The sequence below is a fragment of the Patella vulgata genome, chromosome 2 (genome assembly GCF_932274485.2).
Source record: "Patella vulgata chromosome 2, xgPatVulg1.2, whole genome shotgun sequence".
NCBI lineage: Eukaryota > Metazoa > Mollusca > Gastropoda > Patellidae > Patella > Patella vulgata.
The window spans coordinates 39637563-39663595 of NC_065880.2; the positions used below are offsets into that span (position 1 = coordinate 39637563).

A 26033-nucleotide genomic window follows, 5' to 3' on the forward strand; every position below is an offset into this window, starting at 1 on the left:
TAACTACCCCCTATTGTGTAATTAATTTGACGAAGTGATGAAGAACTATGTACTATGTTCTAAGAATAGGTTGGGGAAAATACCTCCAAGGCGTTATATTACGCCCTACACACAGTGAGTGACAGTTGTCCAGGACGTAATATAACGTCCTACACATGTTGCAATCGTGGGGGAATTCCTAAGGGATTCGCCCAAGTGACGAACTATATTCTAAGAATAGGTTGGGGAAAATACCTCCAAGGCGTTATATAACGACCTACGCACTTAACGGGTTATAGAAATGTCGATTTATTTGAATAAAAGCATTTCCACAATATTCTTCATTAATTATGTCATAAATATTGTCTGATTCACTTCAATTGACACTTGACTTGTTAGCGCTTGTTGTGAGGGCAGGAGGGAGGGGTAAGGTGATAACAAGAGACAGTTTGTATTATACCGGTCGTATCAAAACCTGTCTATAGGTATTTATGAAGGACATTCTCTACTGCTCGTGACAGAAAATATGACTAAATCGTTTTAATACTAGCATTAAAGACCGACAGGGAAATATTATCCTCCTGACATAGTTCATTTGGCCATGGACCGTATATTAGATTTGGCATTTAAATGAAATGGTTAGGGATGTCAATCAAAAGTCAATGAACAGTGAAATGAGTAAAAGACATCTCTGGATTGTGCCCAAGCACAAAAATATTTTGAAAATGACAGAGAATTATTTTCCTTGCGATGATGTATTATAATAATCTACATAAACGTGTGTCTTTGTTGTAAAACATATGTTAGTGAACCATGAAATTGACCTTGGGGTTGAAGGGAATGATAGCCAGGGGAAGTAACCAACAAAGGCAGTCTTTGCAGTCACGGGAAAATCAAACAAACATAATGGTATTGTAGCATAAACAGGTCAAGGTGGGCTAGCCTAATACAATGTGCGAGACTCATTGATTTGTTTCGTTACCTGTATATTGTTTTATTTTAAATTAAAAAAAAAAAAAACAAAACCACAAAACGTATTGAAAATGTGTTACTTATTCTAGTTGACAAACTTGTGAACTTCTTGGACACATAAAGGTAATTATTAGTATTTTTTGCTGATGCTTCGATAATACGAGAAAAGGGTCGAGAATCTCATCGGTATCGATACTTGACATCAGCACTATCCACATCTGTATATGCATTATTCTCACTACTGTCTACACAAACTGTGCAGTCAATTTTTTTAGTATAAAAAAAAAAACAAACAAAAAAACAACCCAACTTTTAAAGGAGATAAATGTCTATTCTTTTGAACCTTAACTTAACGAAAATGGGTATAAAAATTGAACGTCAGTTGTTTTGTACCTGCTTAGTCCATTCTACACATATTTTAAACTATTATTTTGACGTTTGTGTATCAGCCATTTTTAATAAATTTCACATTGTCATGTGTGATGTGTGATATGTTTTTCTTTGTTCATTACAAATAGCACTCAAAACCATAGAGTACACAATGTTGTATCCTGATAAATATTGGACATTAGGATCCCATATTTTCACAGTATGGTAACAACATCAATATTGCTTGAAATGAACCAATATTGATTTTTAATTCATGTTTTTAATTTCGGATGTTATCCATAATATTGAATTACAAGGTTCAGCCCCTTTGACAGATATTTAACCACATCCCTGACTTGCAGAGTGTTAATTAGAATTTTGGACAGACGAACAAGAAATGAAGTGTGGCCATATAAATGAAACAGCTTGGACTTTAAAATGATATCTGCAATGACATTCAAGAACTCGACTACTAGTAATATATTTCAATATGCATGTGATATTATATTACTATAAGTAGCTAGTAATTCTAGAATATTAGTAATATTAATGTATACCTGTGATATCATATTACTATAACTAGCTAGTACTTCTAGCGATGATATAATCAGTGATCTTCTCTGTTGTAATAAACCACTTATTTCCGTTTCTAACAACTCACTCTATATAAAATACAAAACAGAGATCAATTTTAACATTATTTATTCTATAACTATAAGAGGTATGTCTTTATGGACAAAACAAATTTGTCGCTTATGAAATATTCAAATCCTATTACACTATCAACTGAGTGTAAAAATTAAAAGTGATAAAAAATTCAGTTTTTCACTTTCATACACTGATAAAAGGGATTGTCGTTAACAGTGATAAAGCATTTTAAGTTTATATCTCTGCAGTATGAATTAATGTTAATTAAGATGACGTGACATAAATTATGATATGTATATTTTACCTGCCCAATCATGTGAGTCTGACCAGCACCATGTAGAAATTCTGTAGCTACAGAATAACTTGGTGGACCAATATCCAATGTACTGGCTACATCTACACACATCTTTTGAAACATGGCCCCTTGCACACTCTCAATAACATGCTAAAAAAATAAAAAATAAAATATGTAAATTTAAACATACATTATGCAAGAGCTAAATCTGCCTATTGCAGGTCTTTCTTTTTTCTAAATTATTAATTAGACATTAATTAACTGATCCAGGCCATAATCAACTCTAAATGGCATGGGATTTCTCCGATATTAAATAGATTAGAACAGGTCAGTCATATTTTGATTTAAGCTAAAAATGGAGGAGCAAGACTTAGCTTCGAACAACCAGTACGGTGGTTGTAATTATTGCACACGTCTTGTCAAACCTTCAAAGGCTAATATCTTCGCTTGCAATAAAGTAATTGGATTGAAATTTTCAAATTATTTATTTTACATTATCTATTTTCGAACTATTATAGCAAGAATGGCTAGCTCTCTATCTAAATCTTACATAATGTATCTTTAAAATTAAATATATAATTAAAATCTTTAACTTCTTATACAACCCAACAATGGCAAAATTTAAATGCTTGAGTAATTCATAGAAGATTTATAACATGAATATTATCCATATATTAATAATATAAATTATCTATTTACCTTATGAACCTCCTGCCATGTACTAAGTTCATTTATAGTTTCTTCTACAGCTTGCTGGGCATTATCTTTAGTTGCTTTAACTACTGCATATTCACTATACCTATTGACATGAATAATTCATAGAATTTATATCATTTATGTATGTTAAACAATAATAGCTCAGAAAAAAAATCTTTCTTAGGCCTGCTTATGTCTTAAAAACCATAATGCAGTTGTTACTTTGTTAAATGTGAGATTTGAAGAAAATCTGGATTGCTTGAAATCTCCAAAAATAACATCAAGACACAGTCTTATTTGTTTTTAACAGATATTGTGTTTTTTTGTATATAAAATATTTTATACCTTTCATGTAGAGTATATATATTATGTTGTTTATTTTTGAAAGCATCATGTATTAATGTAATAAGTGATTGTAGTATATCTGTATCATGTTGTATATTAGTAGACTGTGTCTCCGTCTGTAACCATTCATCTATACAATCTATTAGTTTAGGTAAACTTGTCAACAAATCTTCCCTGAAATCGCAAAACAAAATATTTCAATAAGATAGTCAAGTGTTTGTGGTGAAGAAGAAGAAGAAGAAGAAAAAGAAGAAGAAGGACCCCCCGCAACCCCAAACCAAATACTTAAACAAAACATATACAATCTGATTAAAACACAGATCTATATTTCGTTTCGTTTTTTTATACTTTTGATAGTCTACACTACATGAAGATCTGACCGGTTGTAGTGATAGGTTGTGTCAGAGGTCAAACGAGTGGCTTTCGACCCTACGACGTCAGAAATTTGATTAACCAATCAGCATTGATGTTACTAGTGGATTACCCACAGTTCTGTGCAAAACATGCCTAAAGCTCGCTGTAACAGACTGTTTCATTGGCTAACAGCTCACATCATTCAGAACACGTCAATGATAACAACTCTTCCAGATCCTAGTGTAGTAAAGACAAGCAAAACGAAATTTTGAACTATAAAAACGAAACGAAATAGGATCTGTGTTTTAACCAGATTGAAACATATATTAACAAATTTGAATTGAACATAATATACTGGATGTTTCCGAACCGATTCTCTATTACTAGCTACCAGTATTTGTCAACTATGTAAATTTATATTAATAAACATCATAGGTAGAGTATCGACAGGTGCAATATAACATTGAAATAGTTTTCTGTTCAGCAGATATCAATATGCAATCTCATATCAAGTGATAGAAACATCTTTGTCTTTGAACGTACCTATTTTTATTCCACAAGGCTTTCATCTCGGCCACTCTGATGGAAAACATACTGGTAGTTATTTCTTGTTCCATTTCTTTCCTACTTTTCTTATTCTCTATTTGGTTAGTTTGCAGTGAACCTCCTCCATAAAATGCACCTGTATATCCTCCTTCATTACCCGTAGTCCAATCAACTAGAGGATCGTATACAAATGCCTCTAATAATGTTAGTAATGTTTCTCTTCCTTTTCTCATTGTCTTCATTACATGTTCACTAGCAATACGGAATGTTCCCTGAAATAATTTTTATCCAAAGAATATTTACTGCTTATCGCTCTTTTTAATTTATTATTCAATTTCCATGAATCATTATTGGAAACACTATAATGAATATTTCGATAGAAGAAAATATTAATAAGGTTTAGGCAAAGTAAAAATTCACTACTTATGCTGAGCCTTAGGGACACTGAAGAGAATTCCAAATTTGAAATAAACTAACCTCTACACCTGTTAAACCTAGAGCTGTTTCAATATTTGGTGTCATTCTGAATGGAACTCTTTCTGGTACACGTAATCCCTTTCCTTTCTCAAAACATACATTATAATCTATATGAACCACCTGAAAAATACGTTTTGAAATCACAGAGGATACTTGAGTAAAGGTTCCTGAAATAAACACCCTCTACCCTCCTTGATAACGATAAGAGAATACTTATCGAAATGTTGTGCTTGTGTGTAATAAAACCAGTGATTGTTTTTCCATATAACAGTGTTAGTCCTGCAAAGAGTTACTGTCAAAATATTCAACATGACACTGTTGAGAGACATAGTTATTTTGTTCTCTTACTATATAATACAAGTTTGTATACATGGATGTATACTATTCAAAAAAAGTAGGGGATATTTGATTTTGGGGGCATAATACTAAAATATGCAAATGACTACGAAAAAAGTCACTATAGAACCTAACAGAAGAAACATTTCCAGTTACATGTGACGCCCAAACGCACCAATAGCTACCGCATGGAATGCAGGTGATGCTTGGGATCATCATGGGGGTCCAACCCAAGATTTGCACGACTCTGACTTTGAATGTTACAGTCATTGTGGCATTGAATTCCAGGGTGGAAACATCAGTTTAATTGTTTTAGTGACCAGAAAACAAATTTTGATATGCGTCGGCTTACCCAAAATGAAAGGTTACGTGCCCTTGGCATGCTACAGATCGGCACAACACAGGTGGTTGTGGCGCGGACGATGAATGTTTCTCAGTCTGTCATAAGCAGGCTATGGTCCAGATACCGTGATACACAATCTGTACAGGACAGACCACGCTCAGGTCGACCAAGGGCGACAATTCAAGCCCAGGATCGATTTATCCGTACCTTGGCCTTGAGAAATCGTGTCATCACAGCAAATCAGATCAGCGCTCGTCTTCAAACAGACACTGGTGTGAGAGTGAGTGGCCAGACGATTCGGAATCGACTGCATAGGGGTCACCTTCGCGCCCGACGTCCTCGCGTGATCCCTTGTTTGAGAGATCATCACATTCAGGCAAGACGTCGTTGGTGTAGGGATCGTCAACACTGGGATAATCGACGCTGGAGCAATGTGATGTTTTCAGATGAGTCAAGGTTCACTGTTGATTTTTTGGACAGACGTAGGAGGGTGTGGCGTCGTCGAAACGAGCGCTTCCAAGACGTTAACGTCATCAGACATGATCGATTTGGGGGTGGTTCTGTTATGGTGTGGGGGAGGCATCACTGTTGCTGGAAGAACGGCTTTACATGTTGTTGCAGGGCGTGTTACAGGCCAGTACTACCGGGACAACATCTTGGCAGTCCATGTTGTGCTGTTCGCACGACGTCATGGCCGCCGTTTCATCTTCCAGGATGACAACGCAAGATGTCACAGGGCCAGGATCGTTACAGGTTACCTTCAACAACAGAACATCACCACATTACCTTGGCCAGCACTGAGTCCCGACCTCTCCCCCATCGAGCATGTCTGGGACATGCTTGGACAGAGGTTACGTCAACGTCAACAACGTCCTGCCAATGTCCAAGAACTTGCTGCTGCGTTGCAACAGGAATGGGACAATCTGGACCAAAATGACCTTAGACGTCTCATTAGGAGTATGCCACGTCGGATCAATGCTTGTTTGGCAAACAGAGGAGGATTTACCCGTTACTGACTTGGTTGTGATGCTGTGGTAACTTTGCTGTTTGACCCCGGGTATCATTTTACCCTTATAATGGTCAGTCTGTGCCTTACTTAGTCTAACGATCATTTGGAATAAATCGATGAATGTGAACTTCATTTCATTTTGTCATTTGTTTCTTCGACAGTTTCATTAGGTGACTTTAATAACACTTAAAAATCAAATATCCCCTACTTTTTTTGAATAGTATATTTGATTTATAGACTTACCTCCCCAGTAGCTAAATCTACTAGTACATTATCTAGATGTCTATCACCTAACCCTATAATATAACCTATCATAGACATAACGGCTGTAGATCTAGCATACGTGTTAGTCATTAACCACCATTCACTAGCACCACAACTAGAACACCATAACTCTCTGTAAAATAAGACAACCAGATGAATTATATGAATGCCACGATCTTTGGCAGTGGGAGGATCGTGGAGAAAAAACCCACAGGGTTAACATGGCGAACTCTACCTTTTGCCTTATAAAAACAATGGCAATGAAACCACACCACTTGTATCGAGAGGAGACTTAAGTATCTCAACTGCATGTGTTAGACCAGTCAACCACCCAACTTTGCAATATTCTGTAAAATTTTAAATTGGAACACAATTACTCTTAATTAAAGAGACATTTCGTTAAGGGTTCTCTCAACGTTTTCAACGAAACGTCGCTTTAATCAAAAGTGTAATTGTGTTCCATACTATGTTTTTGTGTTTATTCTGTGTGTCAATTGCTAAATGCCGCTCAAAAAAGATATAAAATTCTAATTGAATTTTTCTCTCAATAGTATGGTGACCTGTACAGTGAAAACTTTCTCTACAGAAAGTTGTGACTCGACAAGGCGAATGTGCACGCTTCAGTGGCTTGTCTCGAAGTGATTTCTGTTTAACCACGCAGTATGATAATACTCAGCACTAGAGTCTATGAGACTATAAATAGCCATCGCAAGTGCAATTCTCTACACATCTATCACCTATTACAGCCGTAAAAAATCTATTGTTGACAATTCTGAATAGAAGTAAAATTTAGCTTTTTGGTTATTACAGCAGCTTCAGAAATTACGTTTGTTTTATTTTTTAAATCGTTTTATCATTAACTGTACCGTAAGGAGCGGCATCCTTTGGTTTAGTACAAATAATATCTCTGAAACTCTTTCGTAGCAGTAGTTTCATTTTACTTTTACATGGTTCTTAAAACAATTGTTAAATTGCCTAACGTGCGTGTTTCTAAATTTAATTTATTGTTCCAGCTTTCCGTTATGTTTCATAAAAAAGTAGTCTTGTGATTATCCCGGCTTGTCAATCAGATGCAGAATGGTCAGTAGACTGGTTAAGGGAGACTTAATTTCAAAACACAGGCATGTAACCTATTTTTTACTCACAAGTGCCTGGATGTTATGACCGACACTCGTAACCATCTTTCAGTGTTAGTTAAATGGTCATAGCTTATTAAGTACAAAATGATCGTTTATTTAGTGACTCTAAATGTGCAAAACTGATTTATGGCTTGGTATATATATAAATATTGTGGGGTAATTGTCGAGATATTTGGAGATATTTATTTATGGTGGGTCACCCGACCAATAGGGCAATAATTCCCTTTGCAGATATTTTCTGTTGTAATTTCTGCCTCTGTTGTATTACCATGTTGTTTGTACCGGTACTGTCTGCATTTTGATGGGCACTTATCCTGCATTCACTGTTATATTACTGTTAACATGAAAGCTTGTAAGCAGAAAGAATATATACTTTAAACTTAATTACCTTGCTAATAGATCAGCTGGCGTTTCTTCCATTAATTCCTGTAAAACTTTAACCAGTGTATTCAGCGGCCATTCTTTACGATTCTCTAAGGTGTCAATACCCTGAAATATTATATAAATTACTTCAAAATATTCTTTGGCAAAATGCTGGCATGAAAAAATATGACTTCTTAAAAAGTCTGACTATTAAAAGGTGATAATTAACATTACCTTGTCTTTTAACGCTGGGGTCAATTTATTATAAAATACTTCACTAGGTCTAGATATATTTGGTGGTGCCGCATTGGTTCCATTCTGGTTCTGGAACAAATAATACATAGGTTATGTAAAGAAATCATTAACAATTAACACATTAGACAATACATAAAAAAAAAATATTCTTGTTCTCAGACAATCCTTCAAAAAAATCTGATGCAGGAGGGAGGTTTTAAAGGGCACATAAGATGGGCAAGAAAATTTTTCAGTAGTTATAGCCAATAGTTACTATATCCACTTTATTGCAAGTTCACACAAATCTGGTTAAAATTAATTAAGCTATTAACATTTAAGTATTCGACACCTAAAATGCTTTTCAATTACGACCTTAATCCGGTTGATGGCTGGTGATGTCACAGGGACTACACATAGTATATACATTATCTATACAATATATCACTGTCTATACACATCACCAGTTGACAAATGTTTATTTACGGTCTAATAAACATATGACTGGCCTGATCATAATCTCCGAATTATCGTCTTGCATTGTTATAGATTAGACATTTGTGATTGGAAATTTTGGAGTGAATTTAAAATGTTGTATCATACTGTAGATCCATTAAGCTGCCTTTGTTTAAATAGGCCACGTGGCAAATGAAGACGATCCAAGCAATTGGTGCATTTACCGGTAATTTAGATAACCCCATAATACTTAAAATCCCAAACTATTCTCTATCAGTATAGATATACAAATGGTGCCATTCACTTGTCGATATATTCATTATTAGCCATATATAATAATAATAACCATTTCTATACATAAGAACATCTTTTATCATAACTCCATTTGAAATTCACAGCGAATATGGAATTTTCAGACGACTATGCATAACAACAGATCACCCTCATTTCTCAGCCAATCAATCTGGGAATCTTATTACCATGTACAGTTCCATGCATACTACGGGTGTAGTAACTAAGGTTAAATTTTGGCGCGAAAACTGCATGGGATTCATGGACATGAATATCAAATACACCTGATCATACGTGGAGCTCCTGATGCCGTTTGGTGAGTGATTAAACTGTCAATGTAATTGTAGTAAAATACCTTCTTTATAAACTAGTTAAATAATGTTAGACATTACAACCTAATTATTAGAAAATAATTACACACCTTCAGTGTCTGGGCAATGGCTTCTCTCTGTTGCCATTTCTTGTAGAGACCAAATAATGGTGTAGCTCCTTCAACCCACTGAATTAAACCTGATCTAGGTCCTAGTGGTGTTACAGAGTAGTGACGAGCTCTATATAATTGACGTTTACCTCTGAAATACAAAAACAAAACACATCATTAAAGATTTACTTTATACTCTCTTACGTCAAAGTATTGAATTTAGTGTTATGAAGAAATTGTATCCACTGACAAGTTGCAACGAAAAGGAGGTTATAGAAATCATTATATGAGTTTGAAAATAAACAGAAAATCACAGCTTACGTTTTATTACTGGCAAACATATTATTTACAATAGACAAAAACTGCATTATACGTTCATCAAGGTGTAAATCTTCTAATCCTTTAAACAAGTATGGATATCTGAAATCAAATAATAACAATTACTAAATGTACAAGATAAAATTGCAAATCATGATAGAGATTTGACCGGCATTACAAGTATGCAAATAATCTGAAGGATAAAAAATTGTGAAGGTCTTACCTCCTGCCATCCGATCCCAGAAAAACCAGCTTCTTAGGCTTAGTTTTTGTAGGTAGTATCTGAGCTGTGTTACAAACAGATTCTATTGTTATCACCTGTAAAATAATTATTAATCTTGTTACAATCATTCTATATACAGTACATTATCAACTCTGTGTTCTCTGAATGTCTTTGCTATCTAAAAGACGCAATGTTTTCATGCGTGACACACTCTAAGAACTACTTAAAGTAACCTCTAACTCAATATCATCCAAAGTCTTTCGACATTGAAAACACAAATTAGTTGTCAATTTAAATCGACATTGATATTGTGATCTTACTGGGAAAAGATGGGATTCTGATATCCAATATTTAAGACAAAACAAATATTTTACCATTGGTACACGAATTGTGAACCATAATTTTTAGCACCAATTGTAACAAGGGACTCGAAGAACGAGGCTAGACATGTTCCACAAGTAATGCCAAACGGTGATGTCATATTCTTATCTGGAGAGCATGTGCAATAAATAGACTGAAATAACCAGACGCTAGAGATTGCCATTTGAATGAGACTGATTACAAATTACAGTAAAAACAGAAACAATTGAATGTAAATCAGTTTATATAGACCTACATTCACATTACATTATTATATGCGTTGCGACCTGTTGCAACCTATTTGTGTCCATTTCTAGGTCCCAAATATTAATAGGTAAATGGAACTGCCTTGTATAATTATGGATTGATGTGTCTGAACAAACAGCTGTGTTTTGGGTCAATTAGATCAACGGTCAATTTCTATTAAATTATCTAAATTATCTTATTGCTGTTTCCTTTCATTTTCAAAATGTGTCTTCATATACAGTTTAGAAAATATATGGTAAATAACAAGAATAATACCAACCTGTCCAGATACACCTAATCCTGGCATTGGTATAACAGATGATTCTATACTAGATAATTTAGGACTTATCTCTTGCATTCTCAACAATAAACTATTTCTTTTCTGGGCTCTCTGTTGTAGACTTGTATGTAACTGTATAAAAATAATTAAAATATTTGATAGCATAACAAAATCGATTATTTACAATTCATTGATTTCAGAACAGGATTTTATAAATCAATTAGTAATTCAATACTTTTAAACATATAACTAATGTCTATAAAAATTAATCTTGAGTAATTTTCTATCGTACTGAATGTTTATTTTAGTGGAAATTTACATACTTGTTTAAAGAGCTGCCATGTTGAATTGGGATGACTAGGATTTGGAGGATTTTTAAGACGAGACAGGGCATCTTTAATCAGTTGACTGTATGTATCTTGAAACCATTTTTCATGGTTTGTTTCAGGTGGTTGTGATGTTATCTCATCTAATCTCTCCATTGTGTACAAGGTCTGGAATGAAAAAAAATCCCAACCTAATATTCTAAAATTGTGTTCACATAAAATAAAGTTATTAAATCAAGGAGCTGCAAAAAGTAAAACAAATATACAAAAAAGTAAGCATTTTATTTACTACAGAATTTATCATGGCCTATGAGAAATAGCTCAATATTATTAACACTTCGACCATTGATGTCAATACATTTAAAAGCAGAAATTATTTTACTTACTGGTTTCATAATTGTTTTGTGTTTTTCTTTAACTATGGCTGATTTCTCTTCTTTAGATAGTGAATGATTGTTATAAACTTTCTTCACTTCATTTTCCAGTTGACTTATACGTCTAACTACATCTTGATGATGTTGGTTTAATGTTCCTAACCACAGTTCATCCCATAATAATGTTATCCTTCGTAATTCCTGTACCATATGCTGTACTTCTGATATCATTCTAAACAAACCACATACATTGCATATATCAAAATATGTAATGGCACATTTAAGTGGGAACTTAAGTATTGACTTTGTAACTTAATGTGAACATTGTATAGATAAACAATTATCCTAACAACTTTGTGTGAGAAATGTGTAGATAACTACATATTGTTATTGTTACTTACTGTGATAAAGTATCAACTAGAGTTACATATTGTTAATTACTGTGATAATGTATCAACTATAACTACATATAGTTACTTACTGTGAGAAATGTGTAGATAAAGTATCAACTATAGCAGTAAGACATGACTGTAATATGGTATGTGTTACATCATCCCCATCTTCGTCATCACCCTGTGAGTTATCATCATCTATACCTTCATCGGTTTGTGATAAATACTCATTTAATAATCCTGAAAAATTTAACAGCAATTACTCCATCATTCATATTAAGTGTAGCATTTAGGAAATTAGATGTGTGATGCAAGCATTCTCTTCAATTTCACACAAAAACTTCACAAAAGCATATTGCTCTGTAGAGACTTGATAGTTTATCATTACCGTCTCTGAACATTATTTCAAAGATTATATATCGGGAAATCAGTCCAAAGATGGTTTTTCCTTTCAGTATTTATAAATACAAGACAAACTGTCAACATTAGGCATTCCCTGCAGACAATATATTATGTGGTTAAAACAAACCAGTGCCACCTATAATCTTTGCTAAAATCTCTTGATGGGCCTCTTTTTAATCCAACAGAATCCAAGGTGGGAGATAATTTACAGTTGATAATTTGATTTTGTTTCCTTAATTAAATGTTAAATAAACTATCAGAGTATATTTTAGCGCTAGATTATGTTTTGTGAACAATTAGAATTGTCTGATAAATGCAAGTGATGACAAGCAGCTTTAAGATATATTTTAGGGCACAATAAAGCCACCAAGATAAACAATAGCTTACCGCTTTGATCAGAAACTTTTGTTTCTGATAATGTTGTAGAGCTACCAACAACAGCAGGATAAACAATTAGATGAGGAGCATCTTGTGCCACACGACATAATAACTCTGATACGCTCTGTCGGACATAACTCTCAGGATGACTCAACCGAGAAAACAACTGAGGAATTATTCCTGAAATAATTCATAAATTTAACATTGATTTCATTTACTCATTATTCTGAATATACATTTTGTTATTTTGGACTACTAAGATAAATAAAATCGCATGCGATTTACAATTTGTCAACTGACCAGAATTTTGTTTTTTTTATTACAGTACCATTTTTCGTAAAATGTGGAAAATTTGTGTCAAGATACCTAGGATCTCATATGCATCCAAAACAATGAGGTCATCTTTCTTTTTAATAATACATGGCTTTAAATGTTCAATTTATAATTCTTAAATCAAAACATTGAAGAATGTTATTACCTTTCCATGGATTAGTAGGTGTTTGTGCTAGACCCGTTTCTAGTACAGCACGTAGCTCCCATGCATGTTTTACTAACAGACGTAATAAACGTAATGTAGCTATAACATTACTATCTTCATTATCACTAACATCACCACTCTATATAACAAAAAACAAAACACATTAATCAAACAGAATACATTGTATTTCAGTCTGAAAAATCAGCTTCATTAAATAACTTAATGCCATATATTTCACATGGGTTGACCACCAGTGTCGTGTTATTGTGGAGGATTGCTATAAATTATATTCTAACCCACTGATCGAGTAAGGATTACTATTTATTATATTCTAACCTGATGTCAGGATTACTATAAATTATATTCTAACCTGTTTATTGTAGTAACAATTACTACAAATTATATTTTAAGCCGTTTATTGTAGTAACAATTACTATATATTAGATTCTCACCTGTTTATTGTAGTAACAATTACTATATATTATATTCTAACCTGTTTATTGCAGTAACAATTACTATATATTATATTTTAACCAGTTTATTATAGTAACAATTACTATACATTATATTCTAACCAGTTTATTGCAGTAACAATTACTATATATTATATTTTAACCTGTTTATTATAGTAACAATATTATATTCTAACCTGTTTATTGTAGGTAACGATTACTATATATTATATTCTAACCTGTTTATCGTATTAACAATTACTATAAAGTACAAACCTGTTTGTTAAGTTGAAGATATCTGAAGTATGATTTAGCTGATAGCTGATAATAATTATAAACTCTAGACACAACTTTCTGCCATACATCTAATAATTTATCCAATATAACATCATCAGCTGTTTGTAATATCTGACAACTTGAAATTAACTGTTTACGTGTGGTTTCAGTTCCATCATCATATAAACTCTAGAAAATATCAACATAATAATCAATGAATAATATCTTTAAAATATTCATTTTAAAAATAACATTAATCTCAAGTCTGGAAATGGAAATTTCTGATATAAACGCATAATACCGAAAATGTTTATGAAGACGAACCTGATCTTGATCACTAATATCTTCTTCATTAGAAACAGGACTATGCACTTGACTTAATATGGATAATATCTTCTCTGATTCTTCACTCGTAACACCCTGAATAATAAATTTTGCAAATAATATAATTAACAAATCATAAGTGAAAAGGTAATTATAGATAGATTAATTTGCTAAATAGATAAGATCAACTTTAAGCAATAATTGCTTATTATGAGCAAAAAAATTACGTACATTAACATATAATGTACTTGCCATCTTACTGCTCTAAAAATATCTCTAACACTAAAATTAGGACTAAATTTACCTTTGGTAAAATATCCAGAACTTCCTTTTTCTCTTCTACAGATAATTCAATACTTCCATGGCTAAAAGCAGAAATAATATATTTTATAGATTCAGGGCTAGAAATTCACGCAAATCTAAAAGGATTCACATAAAATTTTTGTAAAGAAAAAGAAAAAGAAAAAAGAAGAAATCTCGGAGAATTGTCGAGTCCGACTATTGAATGTCTCTTGTCAGTCAGGGTGTTTTGAATCAAATTTGTATGACTTACTTTATAGAATACTACATAAAATCATAAAATAAAACATTTGTTGTGTTTTTGTTTTACTGTTTACTTCTAACTTATAATTTTGACGAGTTTCTGGCTGGCTGTTTTCTTTTGCTTTTGTGTTTATGCTATGTAATGAACTGTGTGAAAAAATTCCCCAGCACGACACAGCATCTTGTCAAGTTGAGCACCTAAAGGAATCTGTATTATAACGTTGTAACTCCATTTACATTTGTATTTATGCATTGAATTTCAATTACGATAAAAATTTATTTGTTTCCTAATTATTTATTTTAATCACTCTTATATAATTTTTAAAAGAAACTGCTTTAGCAGAACAACCTTAAAACGAAGCAAAATTTTGGGTTTCATTTTATCCTTTCGAGCGATTTGATTTCTCTAGTTCCACATAAATATAATGGATCATTCCATTTCTATTTTGTCACAATCAAGGTCGGCCACTTGTTTTGGTTTTTTTTCACTTCCGTTCGTGCGGACATAAACTTTTTCCCTTATTATATTTGTGCAGTTATCAAATGAATTTTTTTGACATTGACATGGCTTCTGGAAGCAAAATTAAAGCTGTATCTAAAGTAACTGTTATGAAATGCAGTAAGGAACTAAACTAAAACTACGAGTTTACGTTTGATTCTGAAAATAAATGCGTAATTCACACTGTATACAAGGTGTGCCGAAAGCACTATAAAAGAATAGACGCCTCATACAAAGGTAAATTGGTGCAAAATGTGAACAGTTACAGTGAAAACAGCACACGTCTGATTGTTTTATTTTTATCATTGTTGTTGTATTTTAGTGTTTTAGATTAACACAATAAACACAATTAAGACAGTATTATTAATTAAGATTCGGAGGATTCGTGCAGATTGCATGAGAATCCTCTTAGATTCTCGTAAAAAAATGACAAATTTCAAGCCCTGTAGATTTAATGAAAAAAAGCATTTTGAGTAACATCCGAGCTAACGTAAGTAACAATATATACCTCGCATTATCTACAGCTTTTCTACCCCATTTATAACACCAGTTAGCCAACACAAACCATGATTTAGCTAAAGTTGGACATTCCATAGTGCTTAGGTGTAGCAGACGACCAATAATGCTGTCTGTATCTGGTAACATAGGACTGGCACCAATTTTCAAAGCTGTTAAAAGAAAAGTTGTTTAAGTCTTTAATACACTAAAAACAACCATAGCCAGACAAGTTGTAATAAGAATGTTTATCTCATGATTTTTCAATCTGATTAAAACACAGATCCTATTTTGTTTCATTGTTTAAAGTTCAAATTTTGTTTTACTTGTCTGTACTAAACTAGGATCTGGAAGAGTTGTTATATATCTGTTGCAGCGAGTACTTGATGTGCAATGCACGAAACTGTGGGTATCCCACTAGAGACATCAGTGCTGATTGGTTAATCGAAAGTGTAACGTCATAGAGTCAAAAGCCGGTCGTATGACCCCTGATGAGACCTCCCACTACAACTGGAGGCCATCGAAAGTAAAAAGGAACAAAACGAAATATAGATTGATGATTTTTTGCCCCCAGTTTTGAAATTAGATTTAAAAACAATAAATATTTCAATCTCTACAATGCTAGAAAGTATTACATAATGTGATGCTTCTTTGAAATCTGATCACAATAATTTAAATAAATTTACCATGCTCTCCATTTTCTAGAACACTTAACATATGTTCTGATTCAGTATCTTCTATATCCAACAATATCTTTACGTTCTTTGTAACAGCAGACGTACCATTACCATCACCTTGTCCAGTTAGTCGTACCTGACCTGTCATGGCTACTACATTCTTTGAATCAGCTTGGAGCCATTTAACCAATGTTAATAAAGAACGTGATGAAAGTTCTCTGACATTATTGTTGATAGTTTGATTAGTAGTATTGTTGTTGTTGCCAGTCATTAGATTACTAACAAGGCTTGAACTCAGAATTTCCATAGATTCTTTATTCTGCCCAATATCATTTAATAGTTTGGCTCCCTCTCTGTCAATTTTCAATATATCTAGTTGGTCAATCCCTCCATTGGCTGCTCTAAGACTGGCTAGAGCTGGCATCAAGTCTGTTGGCGTTGGAGGATGTCCATTTTTTGAGTTATCCTTCAAAAGTGTGTCCACTTGACGTAGCAGTAGTTTTTCTGCAATACCAAAATTTGTTTGCTTTCGAGCAGCTGAGGCTGCACACAGCTGAACTTTTGATAACTGTTTAAATAAATCTGAAATAGGAAATATAGTGAGTACAGAATATAAATATTCAAGTTAAATAACAAATGATTTTATCACATTGCTGTCAGATAGTCCAACAGATGTGTGCTCTAAGGAGAGAGAGAAATGGAGTTTAACGTCCACTCGACACAAACTAGGTCATTTTGGGACAAACATATGAATCATTTCTATTTCAATAATTCGCTTGCGCGTAGGAATTCTTTAGCCGTGAGGAAACTGGAGAAAATCCACGATGTTGGACCGCAAACCTTCTCCTGGTCACGTACAAGCAGGGAATCAAACAACGCCACTCTACTCAATGACAGACACTGTGGAGTCAAAATATAAACAAAGATTTCTTTATTATCCCCAATAAAACATTATCTTAAATTACCTGACTTTTTGTCAATTCCAGGAACAGCTAGTTGTATTTTTATCAAACGAAGAATTTGAAATAGACCATTTAAATTACAATCTTCTTCGTGTAATTCCTTGGATAGTGGACATAGTGTGGTCTGCAAAATAAACAAACATATATAGACAGATATAATAATTTCTATTAGACTATTATATTAACATCTGTAGCTATTATTTTAATAATAAAAGAAACAAGCAGACTTACCCTCTGTTTTTTATCTTCCAGCTGATGTCTGAGCGTTGAAATAGTTCCTAAATCCGTCGTAATATCTGGAGAAAAACATGGTGGCCATTCAAATGATTGAATATGTAGTAAACCTTCTGCTAATCTCTCTGCTTGTAGTAGACATTTTACAATCTCTGTTCTGTAAAGTAATTGTCATACTTGTAATCTTAATCCAAGAAAGTATGTACATGCAAACTAATATCATCTAATATAGACAGAAACTGGGACATAGAAACACCAATGTTAAAACTTTTGTGAAATTGATCTAATTCAACAGATTGAAAAGGAAATACCAATATTAGGTTTTACACAGCTGACCATTTAATCTATTACATTAATCATAAAATCCGTTTTATCAGTAAAAGTAAATATATGTTTCAATTTACCTTGCAGTAATGGTTTTCTGTTCTTGTAAAAGAGTAGCACCTCTAATAAACTGTTGATGAATGTTCTGTAGTTCAAGTTTAGGATTCCAGGTTATGCTTGAATCACCTTTTGAACTGTCTGATAATGATGCTCCTGGTACCAGTTCTAAGCTCTCTTTAACAGCAGATAGTTTAGCTGAATCAAAATGACTCAAAGCTCTGAAATAATTAATACATTTTATAAATTTTCACTGTTCTGCACTGGTAACGGAAAAACATGTACAGATTTGTAAGATCTAATTACAGCTAATACAGTACCATGTTAAATAACCCTCTTCTGTATTTTCCTGTGGATCTTCAAGAAAAGTATTAAAATATTTACTGAATCAAATCAACAAATATACCCATCAATGACATATTTGGCCCTTGTACGATTCCCCACCCCCAATAATGTGGTTACATTCTGACTTACTGTATGTAATTTAAATCAACTGATGAATTGAAAGCTTTTTGAGCTGAAGTTAGAGTATTTTCAGCTCTATATTGGCTCACCACCTCCTGCCATTCCATCACAGCCTTCCAATCGTTCAGTTCCAAATAACATTCAGTTACCTAATTTATAATAAACAATAACATTCGGTTACCTAAATTATAATAAACAATAACATTCAATTACCTATATTTTAATAAACAATATCAATATTATCGACTACAAGGCAAATGCAGACTTCCAGTCCATACACATTAAACACAGGCTTACCATAAAGCATATTGGTAAACAAATTGTTAAAATCGATAAATCCTAATACAAGTTATGACCATCCCTTTCTATTGATTCCATGATGTCATAGCTTTCTGATAACTTCAACCAACTGATGAAGAATAACTTGTTTTTTTCCATGAACAATGAATTCAAGGTGGCATCTAACCCATGTTATTTTTATTTAATCATCTAGATGACATTGTAAAGAACACCTATTAGTTCTTATTTCTATTAATTTAAATACGAAAAATAATTATTAGCGTTCTGGACGTATTGAGGGTTTAAGAAATGTAACATACCTCATCTGCAACAAAACCTATAATAGATGGTGTATATTCTGATGGTTTGGTTAGTATTGTTTTCTGTTTATTATTATCACGACTTGGACTAACATCGGGTGATGTATCTCTTTCTTCTTCCTTATCATCTTTGTTATTCATCATTGATATCAGATGCTCTTTTAATTCTTTAGTTGACGATTCCAATCTAAAATGGTACAATGTCACAAATAAACATACATTATAAACATACATTTCAAACACAATTTTAGAACAAGAATAATCAAGCTCAATCCATGACTCGAGGTACATAAGCAAACATAATAAACTGAAGCCAGATAACAAAATACATGTTGTTTAAAGTCACCCTTCATAAAATGCAGATAGATAAAAGCTACATTCACTGAAACAAACTTACTTGCTACTGGCGATTTCAGCCATAGTTTTAATCCATGGGAATCTTTTACCAGCTTTATCTCTGCACCAAGTATATAAGCCTAATATAGATTCTGGACTCTTTAATTCTACCATAGCTTTTACAGCTTGCACAGTAACCTTATCAAAATCAGCTCCCTGAAGAATCATACATTACAATAATTAATTAATAAATGTTATTATTAAGTTAACTTGAATCTTTAAAGATGGGTTCCCAGAAAAGTATTTATCAGGTGGTTATTTCCAATAAAAGTATGGTAATTTTGGTATATACGGAAAGTAGAGATATCCAATCTTACTTGAAAAATACTTGATTCCCCGAAAAACACTCATGGAGCGTATACAGGACAAAAATGTAAGGGTTCCCCTAATCAACAGCCCGACGATTAGGAATTTCTGCACACATAATGTCAATTGTCACACGCGAACATTGAGCACTTGATGTACAAGTTGATAAACTTTATGAAGAGATAGACGTACAACACTTTCTGAGATAAAAATGACGGAAAAAGACGCGGGTAGTGGATAATCCGAGAATTTAATTAGGATTCGATACTAATAATAAATAGTAAGCGATTACAGACAACATCGTCTTATGTATGCAATGAATTCTCCTCTGACTTCCAAGAGAGGTAAGTCACGTGACATAAATATGACCTGGTTTGATCGAATTCTTATAGCAGGACATTCCTTCGCAATTACAATGTTTGAGAAGGATTTGAAGCAAAGTTATGACAAATTAATTAGTTTGAATATGTTTTTAGTCCATATATACCATTAAATCACCCAGTTTGTACGCAGGAACCCATCTTTAAAGTGTTCAAGTAATAATATGGGGTTATTAGATTGAACTTTCCCTGATTTGAAATATCTCAGTCCCAGAAGACTGCCACAATAATAATGTAGATTTCATTTTACTCTATTATATTTCTACATTTCTTGACTAGTTTAAGAAATTTCATGCAAAAGTAAACACAGATATTTGACCTAAAGCACAAGTTATACCAGCCTTTATATTTGACTTACCTGTATATTGTCATTTTCAAGCATATCTTTAAGTAATTCTAGAGCATGTCTAACAGCTGTAGCAGGTAGTCCACTATTTAACGCTGTAGTTATAACACACTTTCTAATTCTAGTTAACCATTCCTGACATGTTCCACGATTTGTACGGAAAAATGTCCTCACAGCCTGTAAATATACAACAACAAAAAAATATGAGTTGGAAATTTGTTACATTTCACTACCGCAATCGTTCAACCAACTGCATAAAAATTGATTAACTGTTTCTAAATAAGTTAATTTTACCTTTGGTATGGCTGGCATTGCCACAGTACAACCTTCATAAGCATTGTAAAGCAGTTTTTCTAAATTCTCCATAAACTGCATGAGAAGATGAACTCTTTTTAGTGTGGTATATTCACCAGGTCTTTCACCTATAATGAACACAATAAATATCCATTTCTATTTTTTTATTATTTTTTTTTACAATAACGTTGGCAAAAATGGAGTTTTCTTTTCGGCAAGTTGTTTCGTGAAGGAAAGCTGTAAGTGCTGCCTAAATTATCTCAACTTTGATTGAAAATTCCTTAAGAAAAGTTTATATTTGAACAAATTTGATATGCTCATGTTTAACCTTTTTGTTTCAAAATTTTGCCTTTCGGAAAATTTCACCAATGACTATAAATTTTGCCTGTCGGAAAATTTCACCAATGACTATTTATAAAATCTAACACCTAAATTCATAGCACATGCTTTTCCATTGGTGATAGTTTCTAGACTGCAAGATTTATTTAGACAATAACTTCCAGTACAGTATTGGAGAAAAAGTGGGGGGAAAAAAACTATTTTAGAATTATAATTTTCTTTCTTGAGATAAGAAAGTTGTGTTATTATACCTTTGATGGACTCTATTCCTATACTACCATCTTCTACATCCGCAGCAAAGTTTTTTAGTACACCTTCTATAGTAGTAAATGTATCCTGTGGTTTACCTAGTGGTGTTCTTAATCTAGATAATATACAAAACTGAGCTGCTTCCCACGTAGCCCACGACCACAGTAAAGCTTGATTATCATCAATCTGTTAAATTTAAAAAAAAAGAAAAAAAAAAGATGAAATCTTGAGAATAAATATTAATTTTTCAAGTGGAAATAGCATAAAGACAAAGTATAGAATATTCTTTCCAAATCCAAAGATAATATGCTATAGAAATTTGGAATAATGGAGATAAAAATTTTCAAAAGAAAAAAATTAGTATTTGTAGTGATGTTTGAACAGTAGACAATATAACTATAAAACCTTGAAGTTATTATGTTGGATAATTTCCATTGCATCAGTACTCATTTATATTCATCCATTGGAAGTCTTTCACTTTACAGCACACATTTGAGAATGAAAATCAAAATTCATAACGTCTACCGTCAGAATTAGTAAAATCAGAGGTTGGATAATAAATCCATTTAGGAGTAGTGACTAGTAAAATCTCTGAATATTCCATTAAATCAAATATTTGGCATGCATGAGAATGGAATGGAATTGAACATTGCCTCATCTTCAATAATATAAATCTTACCAGTTGATGAAGACAGGAAGTCTCCTGACTTTTATCACCATCCTTATCAGACCTCTGTGCACTATGAAACATAGCTTCTAACCAATATAGAACTCCCAGTTGACTGGAAATATAACATCAGTTTACAATAATACAATAATAATTTGTCCCTCTAAAGATGCTGATCATCATTTGCATTATTGAGGTTATATCTAATTTTTTCTGACTAGATCCATGCAAAAAATTTACTCAAATTGATTTTTTAACATTTAATTAAGAACACAAAACCAAAATATTAATGGTAGACAATCTTCTTTAATTTAATAAATTAAAAAAGAGAACAATCAAAAGACTCTACCCAACACTTTTATACATGGTGCTAGCGTGTATTTTGGTCTGACATTTCTATTAAAGATTAAACATTCACAATATTGTAGTTTTCAAGAGATTCAACGCCGCTCAAAAGACACTCAGCAGTTTTAATTTCAATGTTCTTCATAGAAACCAAAGTCTCCAAACTTCTAACAACCAAAAGCCTCAGTTATGAAAATGCAATGACATACCTTGGTGGTGTATTGTTCAGTATAAAAGACATGACATGTCTAAAGTTGTGTGAATGGAAGGTGCCTGACGGAGTACGAGACATATGACTTCGTCTAGCTAACCAAATAGTTTTCAATCCAACACTATTGTCTTGTTTATGTCCGGCCAAACCTTCTTCTTCTGCTTCAAATATCTGTCCACTATAAGGCAAATAATACAATTTTGAAGACATTATTTCAAAATAATTTTGATTGATTTATGATCTAAACTATTGGATAAGTGTAGGATCATTCCATTAAATTTCCCGTCCTGAAATCACTGATCCACAGTGGGTAATAAATCTTCAAAGAATATGGGGTAAAATAGATTGTTCGTTGAGAAATAGCCTATTTTCATAGACTTCATCAAAATATTGACGACTTTTCCTTGCTGATAATAGTTTAGAAGAAAATGTGGACAGTCCCACACGAGAGATGATAATAGACACTTAAGTTAACATCAGATTCAACTGCGAAGTGATATCTCACACAAAGACAACAAAGACATGTGGTGTATTTTACCTGGATGTTATATTTAATGGTAAAAGTTGAAATAGATCTGTATATAAATCTCTAACTGTTTTATTAACATCAGATAATCTATATACACATACTTCTTCACACCTAAAATACACACAACAATATACAATGAACAGAATCAACCCTGTCAAGTTATATCTTTGATTAATCTTTTAATAATGGCATTGATTGTCAATTGCTGTATTTGAAAAATGTGGGGGTTTGCAAGATAAAGTAAGCTGTAGATAATATATTTTTTACTTCAGGCAATGACTGGAAATGAATTCTTTCATGAATTAATAACAATATTGTTTTTGTAAATATATATGCCTAGACAAAATTTATAAATACTTACTGTTTAACAACATCTATTGGAAATGACACTGGTGTTTTAAACATATTTATAAGACACTGACAAGCTGACAAAAATATTGTTTGTTCACTGTTAAAACCTACAATTTAAAATAATAATAAGTATCTCAAGAAACCTGACCAATCCTAGTAAGTAGGGGCAATATTCTTTAACAATGACTTAACATCATCACTGTTTAGTCTTACTAATAGCTTAGCTTACCCCATATTTCTGTAGCAATGGCCCGAGAAATCCCTCTCTGGCCATTGCTGGATTGGCTTCTGATACTTGAGCTTTTGAGAAACTGTGTATGTTCTTCCTGTTCAATCAAATCTATCCGAAGTACAGCAACATATGACAGCCCGTTGTTTAATCTGGGGTCTTCCCTAAGACTTTGGACAGTGATTTAAGGTATTAAAAACGGAACAGTATTCTTCTTCTAAAAACCGCATTGTTTACATTGTATTCGTTTTGATAGCCTTGTTTGTCACATAATTAGTTTTTCTGCAATATTCTGCTATGCACTGGTTAATTGGGCATAATAAAATTGTGAATCATGACGTAACGTTATGTAAACATAATTGGTCCAATTTGGAGCTCTGTTTAAAGCGTAATGATATTGTTACGCTGTTAGCTATTTGTTGTTAATCAGACTATTGACCAGTCATAATTTGGAACAGAAATTTGCTTCCTTTACAGCAGTGTTAAGTGGGATAAGGTATAATCAAACGAAACACTGCAAGGAGTATGAGCTAACCCGTGATTAGACAATAAACATAACCCACAAGGTCTGATTAGTTGAACAGCATTTAAATCAAAATTTTCCAATTTCAAACGTGCATACAACAAATCAGTTCACTATTTTAACTAAATTCTGATGTCAACTTTTATATGAAAAGATGCTGAGTTTGTAGTGTTTGAGATGTTCAATAAAACTTTTAGTATTTTTACCTTGTTTGATGACAGCTTTAATCAATCCTACAAATGCTGGTGTATCTAAGACATGAACTGATGTCTGTAGATTAGATGTTAGATCTGATACCCACTTTAATACCAAACATCTGTCAAATAAATAATATCCATAATTCAAAACAAAAAACCTCCCAAAAAATTAGTGGAAATTTGTGAATTGAAAGTTCTCCGAGTGCACAAGTTGTATTCTTTAACTTTAGTATGTAAAAAAAGATAGAGCAAATTGGGGTTTGATATCTACTCAGAACAAATCAGGTTATTTTGGGACTAATGTATGGTATATTACTTATGTCAATAATTCGCTTCACCGCAGTTTTCTTCACAAGTGAAGTGAAAACAGTGTCTGGAGAAACCAGATGAGGTTAGGCAGATGAACCTAATCCATGTCAAATACTGATCAGAGATCAACCCTTGACTTGGATGACCAACAGCCCACACACTTCCCCCATCCCGATCAACATGTTGAATGTACCTTGTATCATATGAAGTACTAGTATTAGTCAGTAGTTGTTGTAATAGAATTAAAGTACGGTTTAAATAGTCTTTAGTAGCTCCTACAACTAGTGATGATACTTCTGTTGTAGACTCTCTTATTATATCACTACTTGATATGAAGAAATCATGTCTGAAAAATACAATAAATTACATGTCTGATAACATAAAACTGAAACCTAAAACCCCACAGAGCTTTGAAACTTAAAAAAAATGCATTAAAAGTTTCCATAGTCCAAAACCTAACATTATCTGATAATTATTTAGATTTTTAACTGTGAAAATGGAATATGAAAATGTTTGTATATTCTATATATGACTATCTGTTTAGCATGTGTTCCCCTGAACTGGAATTAGTATAACTCAGAAAGCATTTGGTCTACTGGGAATTAAAAATGGTTCTTATTAGATAAATTTTATGATCTGCTTAACATTTCTACAATAATGTGATGTTTATTATTATATTACTTACCTGATACAGTGGGAATACAATGTATGTATTATAGCATACTGTACAGACGGATAACAACAAGCTATTGTTTTATTTATAGGTTTTAATTTATCTACCAACAGATCAAATATACATGGTGTCAATGCCCACATCTGAAACATATACAAATAAATTTGTTAAATATGTACATGTATACACAACAAGATGACTAGTCATCACCATCCCGCACCCTTGCACTTGTTTGGAAGGCATAAGGAAAAACAACTTCTTGGAATATCAATGGGACTAGTCAGAAGATTCATACTCTGACTGTAAGGTTTGCACAACAACCTTTGTCTACCTCAATCAACTGCTGTATGTTAAACATTAAGCTTATACATCAGAAAATAAAATACAATAATAGTTTAATCTTTGTACAAAGTTTCAAAAAGATTTCTTGAACGGATAATGAAATATGCCCCGGAAATGAAATCGGGATGG

General features: G+C 32.8%; 1 protein-coding gene across 1 annotated transcript in view; it reads right to left on the minus strand.

The window, feature by feature from the left end:
• Positions 1–26033, minus strand: part of LOC126812575 (serine/threonine-protein kinase SMG1) — a 72716-nt gene that overhangs the window by 19727 nt on the left and 26956 nt on the right. Inside the window, exons 15-53 of the mRNA XM_050539032.2 lie at positions 25575–25705; positions 25083–25235; positions 24590–24699; positions 23642–23738; positions 23290–23391; positions 22750–22929; positions 22208–22310; positions 21531–21714; positions 20941–21068; positions 20659–20823; positions 19616–19770; positions 19219–19405; positions 18629–18768; positions 18178–18375; positions 17771–17930; positions 17543–17663; positions 16587–17159; positions 15914–16073; positions 14668–14728; positions 14364–14459; positions 14040–14228; positions 13312–13450; positions 12843–13013; positions 12143–12293; positions 11674–11893; positions 11285–11455; positions 10962–11093; positions 10076–10170; positions 9856–9954; positions 9535–9685; positions 8370–8459; positions 8161–8261; positions 6613–6766; positions 4682–4801; positions 4202–4476; positions 3305–3478; positions 2963–3062; positions 2273–2413; positions 1878–1982 (exon numbers count right to left, since the gene is read on the minus strand). Of these exons, the coding sequence (XP_050394989.1) occupies positions 1878–1982; positions 2273–2413; positions 2963–3062; positions 3305–3478; positions 4202–4476; positions 4682–4801; positions 6613–6766; positions 8161–8261; positions 8370–8459; positions 9535–9685; positions 9856–9954; positions 10076–10170; positions 10962–11093; positions 11285–11455; positions 11674–11893; positions 12143–12293; positions 12843–13013; positions 13312–13450; positions 14040–14228; positions 14364–14459; positions 14668–14728; positions 15914–16073; positions 16587–17159; positions 17543–17663; positions 17771–17930; positions 18178–18375; positions 18629–18768; positions 19219–19405; positions 19616–19770; positions 20659–20823; positions 20941–21068; positions 21531–21714; positions 22208–22310; positions 22750–22929; positions 23290–23391; positions 23642–23738; positions 24590–24699; positions 25083–25235; positions 25575–25705 (5982 nt within the window). The remainder of the gene's footprint in view (positions 1–1877; positions 1983–2272; positions 2414–2962; positions 3063–3304; positions 3479–4201; positions 4477–4681; positions 4802–6612; positions 6767–8160; positions 8262–8369; positions 8460–9534; positions 9686–9855; positions 9955–10075; positions 10171–10961; positions 11094–11284; positions 11456–11673; positions 11894–12142; positions 12294–12842; positions 13014–13311; positions 13451–14039; positions 14229–14363; positions 14460–14667; positions 14729–15913; positions 16074–16586; positions 17160–17542; positions 17664–17770; positions 17931–18177; positions 18376–18628; positions 18769–19218; positions 19406–19615; positions 19771–20658; positions 20824–20940; positions 21069–21530; positions 21715–22207; positions 22311–22749; positions 22930–23289; positions 23392–23641; positions 23739–24589; positions 24700–25082; positions 25236–25574; positions 25706–26033) is intronic.